At 43.8% G+C, this 20,520-nt stretch overlaps 2 protein-coding genes across 2 annotated transcripts in view; one reads left to right on the top strand and one right to left on the bottom strand.

Moving 5' to 3' along the window:
- TMEM204 (transmembrane protein 204) overlaps positions 1 to 5,343 on the bottom strand; it is a 31,892-nt gene extending 26,549 nt beyond the window's left edge. Inside the window, exon 1 of the mRNA XM_074158803.1 lies at positions 4,395 to 5,343. Coding sequence (XP_074014904.1) covers positions 4,395 to 4,674 — 280 coding nt within the window. The 5' untranslated portion in view covers positions 4,675 to 5,343. The remainder of the gene's footprint in view (positions 1 to 4,394) is intronic.
- The window catches only part of IFT140 (intraflagellar transport 140), an 87,817-nt gene that overhangs the window by 63,346 nt on the left and 3,951 nt on the right, over positions 1 to 20,520 (top strand). The window contains exons 19-26 of the mRNA XM_074158802.1: positions 12,962 to 13,139; positions 16,163 to 16,353; positions 17,432 to 17,527; positions 17,878 to 18,010; positions 18,102 to 18,245; positions 18,658 to 18,786; positions 19,000 to 19,182; positions 20,161 to 20,367. Coding sequence (XP_074014903.1) covers positions 12,962 to 13,139; positions 16,163 to 16,353; positions 17,432 to 17,527; positions 17,878 to 18,010; positions 18,102 to 18,245; positions 18,658 to 18,786; positions 19,000 to 19,182; positions 20,161 to 20,367 — 1,261 coding nt within the window. The remainder of the gene's footprint in view (positions 1 to 12,961; positions 13,140 to 16,162; positions 16,354 to 17,431; positions 17,528 to 17,877; positions 18,011 to 18,101; positions 18,246 to 18,657; positions 18,787 to 18,999; positions 19,183 to 20,160; positions 20,368 to 20,520) is intronic.

Genomic DNA, 20,520 nt, shown 5'->3' with positions numbered 1-20,520 from the left:
GGTGTAGGTAGGTGTCACAGCTCGAGGCAGCTCGTGTGTCCCTGTGAGAGGCTGCATCGCTTGGTGCTGAGTCTACTCATGCACTAAGTGGGAACAAAGCTGAGTGTTGGGTACTCCAGACACACTGTCCTACCCAGGACCTTATTAAGTATATGTTTCTACTTCTGTGGTCTTCTTTTTTAAGGGTTAAGAGATCCAGGCAAGAGCATAATCGTCTGGAATTTTGCAACAGCTCTGGAACTGCATCTCACATTGCCTGGGTCCAACCATCAACCTAACACTGACAAAAGCCATCACTAACCCATGTTCCTCAGCACCACATCTACCCGACTTTTAAACACCTCCAGAGATGACAATTCCACCACTTCCCTGGGCATCCTGTTCCAGTGCTTGATAATCCTTTCAGTGTAGAAATTTTTCCCAATATCCAATCTAAACCTCCCCTGGTGCAACTTGAGGCCATTTCCTCTTGTCCCATCAAATCTCCATAACCTTTGGCAAATTTCTTTGCCCTCACTTGAATGGCAGGAGAGTTAGGCTACCTGGCTAGGTTTCCTTGAAGTGTTCTGGAGAGGGGCCATATGAGTTCTGGATGAAGCCTTTGTATTGTCTAGTGGTTTGTCCACATTAGAAAATCTTGGATTGGTGTCCTCATAATTGGGCTCTGATTCCCAGCATCAGATCTGATAGTTTGGTGCCACTAAAAAGGAGCTATCTCACCCATCATCACACTTGCTTCACTCAGCTTGTGCTTCGTGGACTCCTGATACCATCACTTAATTCAACAGAGAAACAACCACGCCAAAAAAACCATCTCATCCCCCTCCCTGCCCCAAACCTCCCACTCCAAACCTGGGAATTTTCTTGCTCTTAGTAATTTGAACTGTCTCATAGCAGCTTTTTAGCATGACTGATGGTTGAAAGAAGGGCGCAGGACTGCACGGCGAGGAGAGAAAGAAGCGGATAAGGACAGATGGAAGGCCTGAGATCCCCTGCCAGGAGCAGCAAGGCTTGAGCTCGAAATGCAGAGCCGAGGTGCCTTCCCCTGGGACCAGAGTCAGCCACTTTCCTTGTGTTGTGCCTTGCTGAAATAGTTCCCATTGAGAGGCTTCATTTCCCTAGAATATTTTCAATATCATTTACTCCTGTCCCTGGATTTCTTTTTTTTCCCCTATTCCTAATCTTTTTTTTCCTCACGGTGTCTCTCTGCTGCAGCATCTGCAATCTCCCTTGTCTTTTATGTCTCTTGGTATTCACACCAGCAGCCCTTTCCTGACACTTTAATATCCTTGATGTGGTGTTTACATCATAGGACTTGCATGCAGAACACCTTCATTTTCCTCTTGCTCCACTGGTCTGTGTTATGGTGAAATAATTCACACGGGTGTCCTGGCAGTGGGGAACTGGGTCAGAGAGGTATTTAGTGTGGAATTGGACTTTGTGTTTGACTTCTGGCAGGCATGCTCCATTACATTGACTTCTCCTGTTCATTCCCCACGTGATCTTTTGACAGATCATTTACTATGACTTTTACCCAAAATATGCAAAACTTCAATTATTATTTGTTTCCATTTGTAGTTTATTTTTAGTTTAAGCACATGCAAGTCCTGACATAATGAGCTACTTCTGTAGTTTTTCTTGTAAATCATTTTGCTTGAGCTGTGTATATGATGAGGGGAAAAAACCACCCCAGCTTTATGGTGTCCCCTGAAAAGAAGCTTTGCCAATGATTTCAATGGGAGAAAGAGCAGGCAGTGAAAGTCCGTGAAAAATAGGATTTAAGAATGTGGTCCTGTCTGCCAGTGAACAAGCCTGTGTAGAGTAGTGCATTTAGTGGCTGTTACTTGCATACTACTTGTACAGAAGTAATCAGTATGTGGAAAAGCAAATTCTCAAAGGTTTTACAGTTTTTCTTTTAAACTGAAAGATAAATAACTTGCCCCCCAAATATGTATGTATGTATGTGTATGAATCATTTTTTTATATGAGCGAGATTGTGACCTTTTTTACATTGCTGTTGGATGAACATATTTGCAATTTATCATTCTACAAATGGCATCCAAACCGCTACATGCTAATTGTTATCATTGAGGAAGGAATTTCTGTGTTCAAAATGTTATTTTTTATATGTATATATGTACATACACACACAAACATGCTTCTGATTTATCTACAACTGACAGATGAGGATTGACATATATATTACTAACACAGTGTGATTTCTTATTAGAGAAATTCTTTACATTGACAAAGACATGGATGCAGAATGAGGCTCATATTCACTATGGGTACTATCTATGGAAACATATTTGTCTTAAAAATACGTGCAACAGATTTGTTTCCTCCTTAGTTTGTCATGGCACCAGCTGCAGAGGTGAGATTTTCTTTTAAATGTTTTGTAAAGATTCAGAATTGGCTTCTGCTTACTATTTGCTCCCAGGTGAAATAGTGAATGGTTGTTTTATTCCTGTACAAATTGGGCTTCAATTGTCATTGGGCTTCAAAGTCCTCCTTTAAATTAGAATTTTTAAGAGTGTTAAGAGAATTTTTAAGAGAATTCTTCTAGGGACTTGATCATGCTATAATTATTACTTTGAAATTTTAAATTTTTCTATCACATTTTGCTTCTATTTGATGTAAGAAATTGCTGCCCATACAATCCTGCTGGGAAACTGATAGATCGACGCCAATCTTTATAGCACCACCCTTCTTCTGACCAGCGCACAGCAAGAAATACAAGTGTGGGTGTTTAAAATGCTGCAGGAGCCAAATCCAATATGCAGGAGCTCGTTCTAGCTGTTGAATATAGAAGATGTACTCTTAGAATTTATGAACGGTATGCATGTTTTTCAAATCAGAACATGGCTTATAAATATTAATTGGGGGAGTGATTCCAGTGATGAAGTTGCACATACACATCAAGGAACTTTTTCAACGGTCTAATCCTTTTTATAATTATATGTCGTTACAAAAGATCTTTCAGTTAGAAAAGAATTGAAAGTTAGGTTTAGGGCTTTGTAACAGCTCAGAAGTTTTGTTTGTGATTTCTGCAGGTTTAACATTAGCAAATGCGCAAAAAATGTTACTGCACAATTTTGTTGGAAAACACGATATGGAATGGGTCCATGTTAAAGCATTTTTTTAAAAGAAATTCCTCTCATATTCCTCTTTGTTTTCATCTCCAGAAGGATATAAGACATTTTGAGGAGGAGCAGAGCATTTTGCTCTTTCTCCACATTTCAAACCATGAAAAATAATCTATCTGAAATGACTTCTGTTACCAATACTACCGACTTTTGGAGGCACCAGAGCTGCTTATAAGCACTGTTAAAATCTCTGGAAAATCCTAAGGTCTGTCAAGGTATGAAGTTTATAGGCATTTTTTTTCTGTTAAATTCAGTTCCTTGAAGGATGCAATTGAAGAGTTGATGTGGCTGCAGGAGCGGCCCCAAGGCACTGCTGCTCCCAGCCCTGGCCCCGCTGCTGCCCAGAAGCCAGCGGCTGGAGCAAACCTCTGGGCACCAGTCACAGCCCTGATGTCCAGGACGACCGCAGGTATCGCACGCACAGTTCTGCTCTAGCTTCTTAATGACAGCAGGGTCGCACTGGTAACTTTATGAATGTGATGAGTAAGGTGGAGTTTTTAATTATTCAGCTTTATAATTCTCATCATTGGCTTACAGGTTTCATCTTATCCAAAAATTATAACTAGCTCAGTTTAAGCTGTGTGCATTCTTCAGATCCCACGAGTGTGAATTTGCAAAACGAGAAATACACCATGCTTAATGATTTTCAGGTTCCCCCAGTAGTATATACTATTCGTGTTTTTTCATCAAGAATAGTTGCATGCATTAAGTCCTATTTCAATTTTACATGTTTTTACCGAAACTGTTTCTGTCTTTTCCACTCCTGGCACTTCCAACAAGGGTAAACAGAAGGGAGAAATAACTTAGCATGGCATCTTGATACTTTGTTTGTTTAAATTTTATGGTATTCAGAGCAACTGTGGTTGAGGTTTAATATATTGCACAGGAAGGGATATGCTTATAGCTGGAACCCAGGAGGGAACAGCAAACAGCAGAGTCGCAAAGCTTCAGGCTTACAATTCACATATTGTTTTTTCAAAGTACATCGTTCCATGCACTGCATAAACCAGACAACGGAATGTAGATTGGTGCTTTTTGAGTGGGAGGAGGAGGAATTTAGTTCATCACTGGTAGACATAATTATTTTTATTTTCCCAAATTAATTTATTTGGGGATGAATGTTAGGAGATGTTCAGAATCAGACGGTTAACAATGATTTGGGGATGCTCTGCCAGGCTATAAATCTCCTGGGAAGCAGGTACCCAGTATAATCGTGACCTAGCAGGGAAGACCAGAGATTGGACTTACGTTTGACAGTGCTGCGTGACTCCTGGAACCCAGCTGACTCTGAACCCCAGCCCAGGGCTTCACACTCACGCTCCTCCCCTTGCCCGTGCCTGGCACTTGTGCTTCCACCTCCTCTGCTCTTCTCTGCCAGCCAGCACATCTTCCACAGCCCCACGCTGCGCTTGCGCCCATCCTCCAACGTCTGGTACACCCAGTTGGGAGTAAAGGCAGCTGCGTTGTTAAGAATAAGTGAGACCAGGGCTACCAACACAGCTGTGGCTACCAGTTTCTGGACAGTCATATCTGACTGTCAGCTCGCTGCCAGTCTCTATTTGCAGAAGAGTCAAGGTCTCAATCAGCTGCAGCACATTGAACTTGGACTTGAAACACAGACAGCTTTGCTAGAGTGTCACGGATGGCTAGAGGACATCACCGTTCATTCTCAAAGTCAACTCCAGAGGTGTTTCTGATCAAGGCAATGAGAATTTTGCGAGGTAGGTAGGAGAATTCCATAAAATAAGAACACGAAGCTTTTTTAGGTCCTTCCCAGCTCTGGCTTATCCGCCTTCTTGCACTTTGATAAGTAATGCCAGTCCTGTGCTGAACTGAAGGATAGGGAGGTCCATTCCTTGTGAGACGAGGCAAATCCAGAAAGAATCCAGTCTCGAGGCAGGAGAGCCCGAGCTGCTGCTGGGGCAGAGGGGGTATGCTCGCCAGCAGCGTGCCAAGCACGCCGAATCCTCCAAGTCAACCGGTGCTGCTCCGAAAGCCTTTTTTTCGGGTGCAAACTTCAGAATATCTCGCAAACTGTGACAAATGTCATTCTCTCAAAGCCAAGCTGAGCTGGACGTGAATGCTGTCATCCCAAAAGAGCTCTGCAAGTTTGAAGGATCTGGAAGAGTTTGCCGTGCCGTGTCCCTCTCTGAAGATCCGAGCTGCGACTGCTGCGAGGAAAAGGCCCCCCCACCTCTCCACGGAGAGGAAATGGCTGTTTTTGTGGCTGTTTTTGGTGAGCCTCAGGGCGTAGTCGACCGCAACAAACGGAGCCACTGCCACGGCAGTCAAACATTAACAGGATGTGTTTCCTGAAAGGAAAAGACTATGGAGACTTCTAAGTTGCACCTCCTCCCCTCGGAGAGCCCCCCTCCCCATTCTGCTCCTCCTCCCTCCCCGCAGCACCGCGGGCTACACACAGAACCCCAGGGCCTCTGTCAAGGGAGAAAAAGAAATCCCCAGCCTCCAGCTTCGGAGCATCAGGTCTGCAGAAAAGGATGGAGGAGAGAGATTTTTGAAATGTTTTTTACAGAAAGCAAAACAACATTGGGGTTACCTTCTGAACAGCATGACAAAAGTGGGGCGTGGGGGGCCCTCTGGTGTCCCCCCTCCTCTCTGCAACCCCAGAATGGAGCATGGCAGATAAACCTCGAGATTCTCAACCTGATAAACAAATGAATTTGGGGGTGTCTGAAAAGGCGTTACGACGTGAATGGAGTTGAAAATCGCTGCGTTGCGACTGTGTGGGGCTGGCCCAGCCCTGATCCCCACATCCCACTTTTCCGTGAAGCTCCGCAGTGCCCCGGAGAAGCCCAGCTACCTCCCACCAGTGCCCAGGGGATGGAAAAGCTTCTCCAAGCTCCTTAATAAATGCCTTTGGTCACAACCCGATACCAAATTGACTGCCACACAGCGAGCCAGGACTGCAGTACTGATGCTGCAAAAGCTGCAAGGAAAGCAGCTCTCATAAACAGATTTGTTGAGGACATTTCAAACTGTCCCAGAATGTGGGTGTTTGCAGAGACCGGCTCTCCAAACGGCTCTTCCACGTTTCCATCAGCTGCCAGAGTGGGTCCTGCCGTGGGGTCAGGCCAAGGGCAGCCATCCCCGGTGGCATTGCCCAGCTGCTGGCTTCTCCTACCCCCACAGGCATTATTGCCTGTGGATGTGCCCTTCCCTGATCTCAGCTTGTCAACGTTCTTTAGGCTGAAAAAATACTGTACAAGGTGTAGTATTAAATAGTATATTGTGAAACAGAGGTGTGTCATTCTTCAACAGCCTGGAGAGGGAGTAGTGAGAAGTTGTGGCAGAGAACCTGCATCACCAGGCACTGATGCACCACACCGACCCCACCTGAGGTGTTGGCACGAGAGTTCGCAGCAGTGTAATTAATAAAATTAGATTAGAAACTGATTCGGTTTTATAACAGCTCTGTCTTGCCAGCTAAGTTACTTTGCCCTTAGTCAACAGGTCCATACTCACCCAATACACGTAGGCAAACTGGTTGGAATTTTTTTGCAAGGCAGCATTTTATTCTCTAACACTCGTTGCTGAGAGGAATGGAAAATATTTCAATGAATTTCATATGCCCCTACAACTAGGTTTCAGCTATTGGAATTGGATGTACAAACCTGGCTATGAATTCACCGCTCCTCTGTGCTCTTGGTTCATTTTTAATCCCTCAATGGATTGAGCTGTAGGTATTTTGAGCGTCTTCATCCTCCGACAGCAGTGCAGCATCTCTGGTTTCTTTTTTTCCCGTGAGTGGTAATGTTTCTATACATCTCTGATTTTAGAAGTTTCAATATAAATAACACATTGCTGTCTGCCATTCTTCAAATAAATTTTCTAAGAACAATTACTGTATTTTCATATTTTGTATGGATTATTTGTTATTATTTTAAGCCTGTGATTCAGCATCATACACAGATCATGCCAGGAGGGAAAAATCTTCTACACAATCACACACTTGCTGTCTGATATTTGCGATTTGTTGAAATGTAAATGTAATTTTATTTTCAGAATCTCAATAATTTAGATTATATCAGATAACTAGGCACTTCCATACTGAATTTGTCCATTTACTACCTAATAAATTATGTTTACAGTTGCATACGCAGGGCAAACTCTTTTTTCCATTATTTTTTAATAGGCAAATTGCTTTTTTATCATTCTGTTCAACTAATAACAATATCTAAAGATGGAAAATCAGGGAATTCCCCAAATGAGTAGATTACACTAAGTAAAAATTAAATGAGTTTTGCAAAGATCTGGAATTTTTCCTAGCCTGCTTATACCAAAACGGCTCAGTTATTCATTTTTGTTACAGTTTGTTGGCACATTAGTGGTCAGTGACATTCTCTATCTTCACTCAGAGATCTTTTGCTTCCAGTACAGAACAGTCCAGCAATCCTTCTGATCCTTAAAAGAAAAAATCAATTACCTTAATGGACACTTCTCTACTGATAAATGTGCGGCGGTGTATTCAGTTGTGGTACGTGCTGCTTTCCATGGGACACGAGTTTTGTGTGGCACAGTTCATACTCGGTGTTTATTTTATTGAGGCAAGTTTGGAATAGGCAAAGCTATGTATTTAATGTGATATAGATACTATTCTGTAAAGCTTTTACTGCTTTTTAAATATTCTGTTTCTGCTAGGAATAGTCTAGACAGCTTGTAATGTTTTGTTCATACATGAAAAATCCCTGCCATCATAGTTCTCAGAGAGGCAGTCATTTAGTGTGATTAACGTTATCAAGAATCTCATTGAATTGTTGCAGCTTTTCATATATTATTTAGTTCCTTGTTATCTCTTAGTCCCACTGTACAGGGATAACCAGAATCTGATATATGCATTTTGGAAGCATCTAATGTAATCTAGCTACATTGGATAAAACTTGTTTTCTTCAGGTCCTGAGTTTTTCCCAGGTTACAAGAGAACAGACAGTAAGTCACCAATTTTGACATTTTAGGTCTCTATTTATTTTGCAGTGGCTTGAAGATATGATCAGCATCCATTTTTATAAATGTGCTTAAAAATTTTACGTTGTACTTTCTTTTCATTGCTGCTAACCTCAGGTGCCATGTAGTTTGTCTCATTTGACCACGTCCAAGCCCCTGGGGCCGTTATGGTCCACAGCGTGATGCTTTTCTCCTGTGACCGGTCTATCAGGGATATGTAAAGTTGATCTGAAATGAATTATCTGGTCAGAATCACCCGCTGTTGTACATTTCAGCCAGGTGACATTATTCTAACATGTTTTCTCAGGGGTTGGAAAGTGCAACTCTTAAGTTACTGAAATCCAGGCAGGGGATTAACATTTGAGAAATAGCAATAGACGTTGTTAATTTTCCTTAGGAAGCAGCACCTGCTTTGTCCCGTCCTTTTCCTCTGCATGGCGAACCCCCGAGCAGCACGTAGGCAGCGGGTGGAGGCCAGGGAAGGGTGGTGCCCACCGCCCCGGCACCGCTTACATCGGGGTCCCTCTCGTAGGAAACACTTGGCGCCACTTGGCACAGCCACTCCGGCAGCAGAGAACCTGCTGAGAACCTCCCCTGAGTGTCTTGGGGTCTGTATTTTGTGGTAGGGAAGCGAAGTCTTTGTCCCACCACTGGGTCAGCACACGCTCTTCTGCTTGCTGGATTTATTTCCATTTTTGACAGCCTGCAGCACAAGGGGACACCCGTCCAGGTAGATGTATGCGTTAGGGACGTAACAATATATTATGACATATATAATATAGTGTTATAGAGATGCAATAATATATTATTATATATTATATATAACATAGTGTTATAGATATGATATCTTATTTTAGTATTTTCCTTTACAATACAGTAGTCTTTTAAAGCAGAATGCTTAGGGAAGTGGGGCCCAAATTGGAAAGAGATTCTTTTTTTGTCCTGATCAAGATCTTTAGAGGCAAGAGAAGGAACATACGTTCATTTTCCAAGTATACCACATTAAATAGAGGGGGAGAGATTTTGTAGTGAGATGCTTTAGACGTATAATTCTCTAGCACTTCTAAATAATAATCAATTTACTGGATTGTCTCTTTAAACTTGCATGCAAAATGGGCAATGAAAAATATATAGGAACAGAAGGGGCTGTAAAATGAGACCGTTAGATGCTATAAACATACTTTCATAGAAAAACAGATGCAAAAGATCAGATGTAAGGGAAGAAAAGCTTTTTCATCAAATATGTTGTAAAACTTGTGTCCAGTCTTACGAGGCATCAAAATTTGTCTTCCAGCTCCACAGCCTTGATGCACCCAAAGGCTGGGCGTTTGGGGTGCGGGGGGAGCTCAGTGGGGATGCGGCTCCCCTGGGGTGCTCCTGGAGCACAGCCCTTCCCACGGCCCTGCTCCTGCTGCGGCGCCTGCTCTGCATTACGTTTCCAGCTTGGGCTGATGAAGTACAGATGCGAGCAGCTTTCCAGGGGGGAGAAAAGGAGGAGGAGGAGGGGAAGAACAGGAAATTCCCAGAGCATGGGCTGGAGGCAGGGTAAATCATTACTTGGCATTTTATGTGTAACGGTGGGGCCAGCCCTGGAAAGAAGGGGCCTTTTAGGGATGCAAGGGCAGATCCGTCTTTCTCACTACTCTAGTAACTGTTGAGAGCGAAACCATGGTTTTGGAAGGGTTGAGAGTGGAGGAGGGATGGGATGGCAGAGCTTCAGCTCCTCGGACAGAGGTGTGTCTGGGTGCGTACGGCTGGCGTGAGTGCTGGGGTGGCCCAGGGGCAAGAGCTCCCAAAGAGGAACCCGCTGAGTTCTGAAGTTGGCAGGAGCCACTGCCATTCAGGAAAGTCTAATGTAGCTGATAGATGATGAGTGGCGTCTTCTAAGTCCTGCTGCGTGTGTCTGCACACTGCTATCTTTTAACTTTGTATTTTAAAATACACTATTTGGTCTAGTTCCTTTCAAAAATTTCCACTCTATATAGTTTAAATAAGATTTCTTATCCACTCATCTGTTCAAGCCCATGGACTCTCACCTTCCTGCACTGAGGGAACTGTGAGCTGTCAAAGCTCTGAAAAAATAAAGATTTTAATTTCCTTTCGGAAATCTGCCATTAGCCAGTTTGACACAGCACAGCACAAGCATGTGTTCCTTCACCCAGAGAGAAAGGGCTAGTGGCAACTTCTTCTGGCAAGCTACAGATTTTGGAAACGCTATTTCTTTTCCTTGCGTGTAGTGAAGTGCAGCCAAGCCCACCCGCACACGATCTGACATCTTTCACTAACGACAGAACTCGCTGTCCTTGTTGATCAAACCCAGGTGACAATATCTAACACAACCTAAATGTTCTTTAAAGATGATTTTCCTGCTTATTCCTGTTCCGGATACAGGCAGTGACTGGATGTCCCGGTTTGAAGTAAAACCGAACCAATTTTCTGTTCTGTAACTTTACATCCTGGCTAGGCCTCCTCTAACTCTCTGAAATGAACGGCAGATTGTGGAGAAAACTGCTCGTTCTCAGAATGATGAGCCCAATGTTTGTGCTCCGTGCCAAGGGATGGTGTGCAGGAGGCCCTTGCTTATCCTTATTGCTGTAATAACCAAGGGCAGCCAATTTCCTTATTTGCCCCCTTAGAGAGTCGGAAATGGACAAACGTAGAGGGGTCACATCGGTGGGGAGGAGGGGACAGGAGAGGTGACCCAAACCTGACCAACTGGGGTGTTCCATCCCATCTGCCCCACGCTCAGTATAAAAGCTGAGGGATCAAAGGGTCAGCCCCTTCCTGCGATGGCCGACGTCCAGAGAGGACTCTGTCTGTTCATCCGCCTTTGATCCCGATCCGTGTGTTCCTGACTCCAGAGCTGGAATCCAGTTCCCATCCGTCGCTGAGTCCAGTCTGGGACTTTCCCAGTGCCTGCCGGTGACGTGACTGTCATCCCGGGAGCTTGATACGGTTTTGTGTATATTGTATCTATTTCATTATTTTCTTCTTTATTTTTATTTTAATATTAATTCTTCATTAAAGTAGTTTAGTTCATTCTAAACTTTTAAATCTCCTTATCTCTTTCTCCTCCTCTCTCCTCTTTTGGGGAGGGGAGGGAAGGGCCATCTGTCAGTCTGGTTTTGGTAAATTCGGCTGAAACCACGACACTGGAATAAAAGAGAAACCAATTCCAACTTTTTAAAAATTAAGATGGCCACATCTGCTGCTGCTGTGTCAGCGTTTCTCTATGGAGTGGGGATGCACAGACCCAGTCTCAGAAGGATCCAGCGCTGAAGTTTATGTGAGGCCTTTCCAGTTCTGGAGCGACTGCGCTCTGTTTCAGTGCTCCTTTTGGCTCCCCAGTCCGGGGCACCTGGAGGCGTGGGAGCAGAGCACAAGAGCAGGTTGTGTTTGAACCACATCCATCATGGACGAGCAGCTGTAAGAAATTCAGTAAAATATTCAGACATGCATTTTTGCTTTTCCAAACAAGCAAAACTTCTGAACTATTTGAAATTTGCCCCTGATTTATCACTTCTGATCCTATCTTATTTTCTCTATGCTGTTTAGCCTTAATGAAGTTTATGTCATATTTTTATGTTGATTACCTGAAAAATTTGTACCAGTTGTAGTTGCAAATAGAAGATGATCTAATTGTAATTTGGGAAAAGCATTTTTTCTCTGCCTTTCTTTATTGTATGTGTTTGACAACACGTCTTGTCTCTTCCCGGTTAGTCACTTTCCCCTGTTTGTGCAGGGGCTTTCCCACAGCAACTGGGAAGAGAAAAACATTTTAATCATAGGAAAACTGGAAGAGGATTTGCTTGCAGATGCAGGACCTGAAGTGTCATTCAAGTCTTTTTTTTTTTTTCTTTTTTTTCCTTCTATCATTTAGATACTGATTTTGTGCTGTGGTGTTGCCTGAGAACTATGTGAACCATACTCCGCTGAGGTTCTCACACTGAAGAAACCCCATATTTTGAATGCTTATGGTTTCTTTCAGTCAAACATTGCATTTTATTCTGAAGACCCTCAAATGTAAATAGAATCCACAAAAATCTTTGCTTGTTACCACCTATAATGGTCAACTGTGTTGCAGTCCTTCTGCAGAGCCATGCTGCTTGCTGGGACCGGCCGTTCCAGAGAGCGGTGCTCAGCCAGCCCCTGCCTCCCTCTTGGCAGAGGGTTTTGCAACGTTAAGTGTAAGCTCCTAGCCCTGAGGAGTTATCATTCTGAGCATCGCAAAGCTTTTCTGTGTGCCATTTTTAATGCAAATTTTAAATCAGAACATGATAGTTTGATGAGTTGTTTCCTACACATTAGTCCCTGTTGTTGAGTGCAACTATTAGGCTCCTAATAGCTGTTCACGGTTGAACTCTTGCAGGAGAGCAGCAGGACATTTTCAGTGTAAGGTTTATGTAGATAAGACTTTTCTCATAGTTTTTCTTTTGAATTCTGAACATTGACCCAGGCAATTCTATGATTCTAATGTCTGTATGTTGCAGCTACAGCGCGAACCCCAGTGATGGGTGTGTAATAAATGTTTGTATACATGCAAATATGTATACATGCCTTTGTTTAGACACTGGTGTAGAACAAAACCCGCGATATTTCCTTGAGGCTGTGGGCATTAAACTCCAGAACTAACCTTTTTGTCTGAGGCCTATTTCTGTTCCTTTTTAATCTTCACGCAGCAACTGGAGTCGCTTTCATATGTCCAGGAAGTGCCCGTCACACTCTCCTCTTTCCATGCATCTTCCAGATTTGCCCCATCACACTCTCCTCTTCCCATGCATCTTCCCCACTTGGTACCCAAGCCTTAAAGGTGACACCGTAACAGCTCTCCGTTTCTTTCCCGTTTCTTGCAGCAAGGCTGTCTGGGAGAACATGGCTCGCATGTGTGTGAAGACTCAGAGGCTTGATGTTGCCAAAATTTGCCTTGGAAACATGGGTCACGCAAGAGGAGCCAAGGCTCTGAGAGAGGCTGACCAAGAGCCGGAGCAGGAGGCCCGAGTGGCTGTACTGGCCATTCAGCTGGGCATGCTGGTAAACCCCACGTCCGGGAATGTCCACTCGCTCCACTAGGGGCAAAAATGAGAAAGATAATTTTTTAAAAATTCTGAGATGCAAAAACCTTACAGGGGAGTAAAACCTATTGCCAAGTTTCCAAGAAGTGATGAAGAATAGTTCTGACAATTATTTTCCTGAAGTTGAGTTTATCCTGGGGAAATGGGAATCCCATTGGGCATTGCACAGCCCTGTGCTGCACGCTTCCTGTGTGACTCCGGGCAGCGGGGGCTCAGCAATCCCCCCAGCCCTTTTCCTGTTCTTCAGAGAGTAGGTGAGAATGCGTGTGGCGGAATCTGATGCCTGGAAATAAGAGTACCAGGAGCCATAACCCTGTAAGGGTTAATAGCAAATTAATTTGAGTGTTTTCTTAACTGCTGTACAGAATTTATATGGGAGTTTTACTGCTGAATGAAGGAAGCATCTTTTAAGAATGGTTTACGTGTGAAACATTAAACAGAAAATCTGTTGTCTTGGGGCATAATTTTTCTGAGCTTAATCATTCTAGGTTTGACTGGATTAAATAAAAGGATGTACTTTAAAGTATTGTAGCTAAAATATTTCAACGAACATATTTTAAGATCCAACACAAGTTCCATTTTGACATGTTTGTAGAGTGAAAGGCTGAAGCTGTGTTCTGGCAGAGAGTGAGGGCTGGGTTAAGGTATTTAAGCAATTTAGGCAAACTGATGTTTCCTGCGGAGTTGGAGAGCTCTGGTGAGTCACAGCTGCTGCTTGTGCTGTCCCAGGGGTGTCTGCTCTGCTGTGGTCACCCACATTTCCATCCCAGCTTCTCCTGCCACAGGCAGGCTCTTCTCCCATAGTCTGGTGCATGGGGCAACTGTCCCTTGGACCTGTGTCTGGAGCCCAACTGGATCTTAAAGGTCCCTTCCAACCTAGACAATTCTATGATTCTATGATTCTTGTCTGTCCCATGTGTCTTTATTGTGGTCTCACCCCAGTCCCCTTGATCACCAATGGAAGCGAGCTCGAAAACGAGTTTGAGACCAGCATTGTCAAATGAATTGAGAACTAACTGGAGTGCTGTTGAGTTAGATGAAGGATAAGAGCATCTGTTCCACTGCATTTGCCTTTATTTAGTGTCTTCATCAATGAAGTGTAAAAAAAGCAGAGATTTTTTAGTTTGGGAACTATAAAAGATCCAGGCATATGATCTCAAAGAGGGAAAAACTGGGAAAGGAGAATTGATGAAATACCCCACAGTTCGTAGGAAATCACAAATTAGATAAAAAATGGCAAGGTGCTATGACAACAAAAATCTGTTTGGGGCTGCATTTGAGGAGACTCCACATCCTGGGCTTTGATTTGATTTGATTTTGTCTATGTATTTGTTGCAGCTACAGCTGGAACATTGACTTCCACCTTTAAGTATCTCATTACCAGAAAAAAAACCACTGATGAACTGGAAGAAATTCAGAGAAAATCAGTACAAATTGTTAAGCTCTTGAAAAGATTTCACAGACAAGGAAATCTTTAAGATGGCCAAATAATTAGAATTTGGCTTTAAAAGATGTTTAGCAATCTACAACTATTTTAAGAGTATAAACGCTGGAGAGATAGAGTAACTATTCTGAGTTAAAGTGAGGAAGAAAAGGAAAATTAAATCTAAATGTTTGGAAAAGCTTCCTGGCAGCAAAAACTGCTGGAGAGGGTACAGCAAAGAGCTACAAAGATGATGAGGGGACTAGAACATCTCTCTGATGAGGAAAGGCTGAGAGACTTGGGTCTTTTTAGTCTGGAAAAGAGCAGACTGAGGGGGGATCTGATCAACGCCTATAAATACTGAAAGGGTGGGTGTCAGGAGGATGGGGCCGGTCTTTTTTCAGTGGTGCCCAGTGACAGGACAAGAGGGAACGGGCACAAACCTGAACATGGGAAGCTCCATCGAAAGATGAGGGGAAACTTCTTTCCTGTGAGGGTGTCGGAGCTCTGGAACAGGCTGCCCAGGGAGGTGGTGGAGTCTCCATCTTTGGAGACATTCAAACCCCGCCTGGACACGTTCCTGTGCAACCTGCTCTGGGTGACCCTGCTCTGGCAGAGGCTTGGACTGGATGGTCTCCAGAGGTCCCTTCCAACCCCATATCATTCTGTGATTCTGTAATACTCCTTTTTTTGGTTATTTAGATCTATTTGGAGAGGCAGAGGGGAAATATAGCAAAAAGAATGCAGTTCTGTTGCTTTTTTTCATCTCATACAGAATCATAGTGCAGCCATCTTCCATCTCTACTTTCTATGTTTTTTTGAATTTGAAACAATAAGAGACAGAAACTATTTTTCTGTCTTGGACAGATAATCTCAATTTACTAAATATAGTGTTCAGCTGGATAGCAGTTGGGTGGAGCAGGAAAATGCTCCTTCCACAGGAGTACCTCTCAATGTGCAAAAATAATAGTTCCAAATTTGTTTGCCCTTGCGTCAGCATCAGCAAAGTCCTCCTTTTCTAATTCTGTCTTAAATTAATAGCGTTTATTCCCAGGAATGGATGCAATTTATCCATGAACAGTGTTACTACCTCTGAGACCTCCTTGAAGGTCACAGGGGGTCCCCTGGCACTTAATGCCTTCTTCCAAAACCCCTGGTGCCTGGGACCTTCTCCTGGGCCTCTCCTCTGGGTAGGCAGCATGGCCGTTAATGGTAGCCCCACATGAGTGTATCTCCCCTTTCTGAAATGGTTTACACTCCTGATGACAGCGTTCAATTGTTGATGGCTTGCTCATGTCACCCATCAGTTGATACTGTACAGTAAATGCCAGGATCTGAGTGCTTTCCTTATTTCCACATAAACATCCTGTTTCCCAGTAATGTGCTATTCCAGGCTACGTATATTTAGTTGGTTAAACCCCCTGCCTGAATTATTGTTACTTTAATTGCATTACAGTGACCTGCACTAAGAAACTTCTCCAAAGTGCGGGGTCTGTTGTGAAGGACTCCTATGAAATGCTGGTCAGAGCTGACGAGGTGTTTGTATGCTCTCCTTCCAGGAGGATGCCGAGCGGCTGTACAAGGCTTGCAAACGCTATGACCTCCTGAACAAGTTCTATCAAGCCTCAAACCAGTGGCAGAAAGCCATCGAAACAGCTGAAGCTCACGATCGGGTTCACCTGCGCACCACATACTACAACTACGCTAAGCATCTGGAGGCTACTGGAGAGCACAGTCTTGCACTGGCACAGTAAGCACCAGCCTGCAGCCCCCAGGGGACTGGGAGCCTTGTTCTGCTGGAGGCAGTCTAAGGAGGATGTCTCGGGATGACTACTAATAATTAATTAAAGTCTTTTCCTGTTTCTGGTGCTTTCTATCTCATGGAGTGAAAGCATTGTTACAATAAACTTCCCAGCAGCCTCCCAGGCTAACAAAGCTTAGCCTCAGGAAGGTTAAGTGTCTTCTTGGGGCCAACAGTTGAACCCCATGAATATCCAATCCTGTACTTGTCTCTGGAAGACCACTGGCCTCTTTTTCTTCCTTTTCCATGACAAAACCACTTGTTTACTTCTCTTGAGAGTCCCAGACACAACTGCTGTGGCAGAATTTAGTCTGGGTTTAATTGGGTGCTTCTGGTGCCTGGTCCTCTCCTGTGAATGATGAGTCCCTAAAGAAGTTAGGGGAGCTGAGTTTTTAATGTGTTGCATTTTTTGCTTGAAATCTTGGCTTTACATGAGTTTTCCCATATGAAGCCTCACAATACAATAATAACAATAACAAATAGGTCATTTCTGTTCAGAGTCAAAGCAGAGCTCTGATGTGATCAGACCGACCCATTAGGTGATGAAGGGGGGCAGGGACGTGAGGAGAGACTCTAACGGTGGATGGTGGCATCAGTGCAGTGATATCCCGGTGGACGCAGAAGAGGCTGAAGTTGCAGTGGATGCAGAAGGACTAGGCAAGATGAGGAGCCCAGAGCGCTCGCGACCTTTTCAGCCGGTTGCACAGGGATGTCCTTGGTGTTTGGGGAGCTTTCTGGGATATTTCTTTGGGCCATCACTGCCACTTTTAAAGTATTTACTGTCCTATGATCACATCGCTTCCCTGATTCCAGGTGCCTTGCAGGACAATTGAACTTCTTATTTTTGACGGTGCTGGCAGACTTCAACTGGTCTCACATTGAATGTAATAATACAAATGAAGCAGTGTTACCAGTGTTGTCACTCTGTAGCTGTTGAACAACATTAAATGGATTATTTTTTTTACACAGGAAGTGAGCGAACATGAAGGCAGTTATTTCCCATCTAATATGGTCTTTTTCTCTACAGCTATGAGAAGTCAGACACGCATAGGTTCGAGGTACCTCGAATGCTCTCTGAAGACTTACAAGCCCTGGAGAACTACGTCAACAAGACGAAAGACAAGTCAGTGTTATGCTTGTTCCTTTGCCTTGGTGGGATTTTCAGCTCTGAAATACAACTTGTGAAGAGAGCAGCGGAGGAGGAGTGTGGATCCTCTCAGCCAGTTCAACCCCTGCCTGAGCCATTATGATCTTCCTACAGCTTTTCAGGATTATGCTATATCTCACCCAAGAACTGCCCCATTGGCTGACCTCCCTTGTAGTGCAGACCTTTGACCACCACCCTTGAGCTAGGGGTGAAGTCTTGTCTGCGTTCTGCAAAAATGATTCTAGTCTTGAGTTCAGTATCTCCAGGAGTGAAAAATGCAACCTCTGGCAATTCTGTCACTGCAAGTAATATTGTTGCTTTTCTAGGGGCCTGTGGAAATGGTGGGCACAGTATCTGGAGAGCCAATCAGATATGGAATCTGCACTGAAATACTATGCACTGGCTCAGGATTATTTTTCCCTAGTCCGTATCAACTGCTTTCAGGGCAACATTCAGAAGGTAAGGCAGCCCGCTCCCATCTGCTTCCAGAGACTTCTCATTCCTGGGATGAGTGTGGGCACAAAGTAAAGCTGTATGATTTCCTTTTCAGGCTGCTGAAATAGCAAATGAAACGGGGAATGGGGCAGCGTCATATCACTTGGCCCGCCAGTATGAGAGTCAGGATGACATCAAGCAGGCTGTTCACTTCTACACCAGGGCCCAGGCATTTAACAATGCCATCCGCTTGTGTAAGGTATACAAAGAGGTACATTTATGTCCAAAAGCAAAGTAGGATTCTATGCTTGGGCAGCGTATAGAATGCAAGCAGTACAAGTTGCTGTGCCTGTTCTCTCCTGTGAGACACTGCTTGCTCTTATACAGCCCACTGTGAAGATGCTCCTGGTTTCTACCTGCATCTTCTACAAAAGATGCATCATTAAAGGCTTGGCTGTACAGGACATTATTTTCTTGAATAGCTCAACAGAAAACTGCCTGAAACAAATTATCATCTTTGCAGCTCCAAGGTACTTGGGTTGGTATAGGTTTTACACAGAAGGGGGTCGATGGGCTACTGTGTGACAGAATGAAGCTCTAGGCTTGCCAGAGGACAGAATTATGAAATCTGGTAGCTGCACGCCTAGAGCCAAATCTTTGCTTTTGAATAGGAGAACAATCTAGATGATCAGCTGATGAACCTGGCTCTTCTGAGCTCTCCTGAAGACATGATAGAGGCAGCCTGCTATTATGAGGAAAAGGGGGAACAAATGGATAGAGCTGTCATGTTGTACCACAAGGTAAATGCCTTTTTAGTAAAAAAATACCAAACTTTAAACTGAAGCGGTTCCTACAGCAGAGGAACATTAAATCAACTGTAGTTTTTTTACTATGTGTACTGTTTATTAGTCATTTCTTCATAGTGGGTCATACTTTATTAATCCACTTTAGGGTATCTGGTAAACTCTGAAGTGCTTAGTCTAGTCTTTAAATACTCATTCTTAATTTTGCAGGCAGGACACTTCTCCAAAGCCCTGGAGCTGGCCTTTGCCACACAGCAGTTTGGAGCCCTACAGCTAATTGCTGAAGACCTGGATGAGAAATCAGACCCAGCTCTGCTCGCCCGCTGTTCAGATTTTTTTATTGAACATGCCCAGTATGAGAAGGCAGTGGAGCTGCTGCTAACAGCCAAAAAGGTGAGCTCCAGCTTCTCTGGGCCCTCCATAGCAGGTAAAGAGGAGCTCAACATGTGCGTACATGCATGCACATACGCTTATCTTTGTTGGTAAAAAGATATGCAGGGACATTTGTAAGGTTTAAAGTTTCCTCTCATGCCAATGACTCAGGGGGTGGTAGCCCACTGGCTCAACTCTAAAAATGGATACCTGACTTTCTGTCTTATTTCTGGCTTAAAATCTGCAGATTTTGCACTCTTGGGAAAAGAAAAACTCCTATTCTCTAAATAGTAGTTGGAGACAGGGAAATTATAACATCATCAGTCAAAAAAAACAGTGTTGTCTCTCTTGTCATACTGCCAATGTAGTTAAGGTGCTTCATTTCTCACTTAAACTGTTCGCACGTCCACCTTGCCCTCTCATTACCGTGCGCTGTGTACCAAAATAGTCCTACACCCACTCCTCCTTGATGTGCTCCTAGGGCTTACTTTTTCCCATGTTTTACAAGGGTACAGTAGCCCTTCTCTGGGCTAAAAGCTATTGTATATTCTACTCATAATTTGTTCCTATATGGGAGGTAGCAAAATGTTTAACAAAATCTTTCAAATGCTTATATTTATTTTATTTGTATTTGCTGAAAACCTTGGTACAATCAATCATGCCTAATAAATGTGACTCATATGTCTCTGAGAGCATCATGTTCAAAGAGACAAAACAGATGAATCTTTAGTGCCACACTAATGTCCTCTGAGAAAACAGGTGAGAAACAACGGTCTTCATGGAAGAACAAATGCGTTCTTAGTGAACAAAATGAGACAGCGTGTACTTGAACAGGACTTGATGCTGGGATGCTTAACGATACCCCAGTGTTCTAGACAGAGCATCCACAGCAGTTGGCATTTGTGCCTTCATATAGCTGATTTCTGTAGGTTACACCACAAGCAACGTGAAGCATCATAGTACTGTTTGCAAATCTTACCGCTTTCTCACTTTCGTTAGTACCATGAAGCTCTGCAGCTTTGCCTGAAGCAGAACCTGACCATCACAGAGGAGATGGCTGAGAAGATGACGGTCTCAAAGGACTCCAAGGACCTCTGTGAGGAGTCCCGGAGGGAGCTGTTGGAGCAAATTGCTGATTGCTGCATGAGACAAGGCAATTACCACATGGCGACCAAGAAATACACCCAAGCAGGAAACAAGCTGAAGGTCAGCCTGGATAGGTAGAAAAAATGCTGAAGAGGCTGAGTTGGTCAGCCTTCTAAGATTTTTCAAAACAAGGGTGTTTTGAGAAGCAAATCTTGGAACAGCCTTCATACAGATCAGCCAGACGAGGCTTCCTAGCCATCTTAGCATAGCTTG

Source organism: Numenius arquata, chromosome 14 (assembly GCF_964106895.1).
Source record: "Numenius arquata chromosome 14, bNumArq3.hap1.1, whole genome shotgun sequence".
Classification (NCBI taxonomy): Eukaryota; Metazoa; Chordata; class Aves; order Charadriiformes; family Scolopacidae; genus Numenius; species Numenius arquata.
Note: the sequence above shows the minus strand (reverse complement) of the source record. Positions and strands in the feature narration are given on the sequence as shown.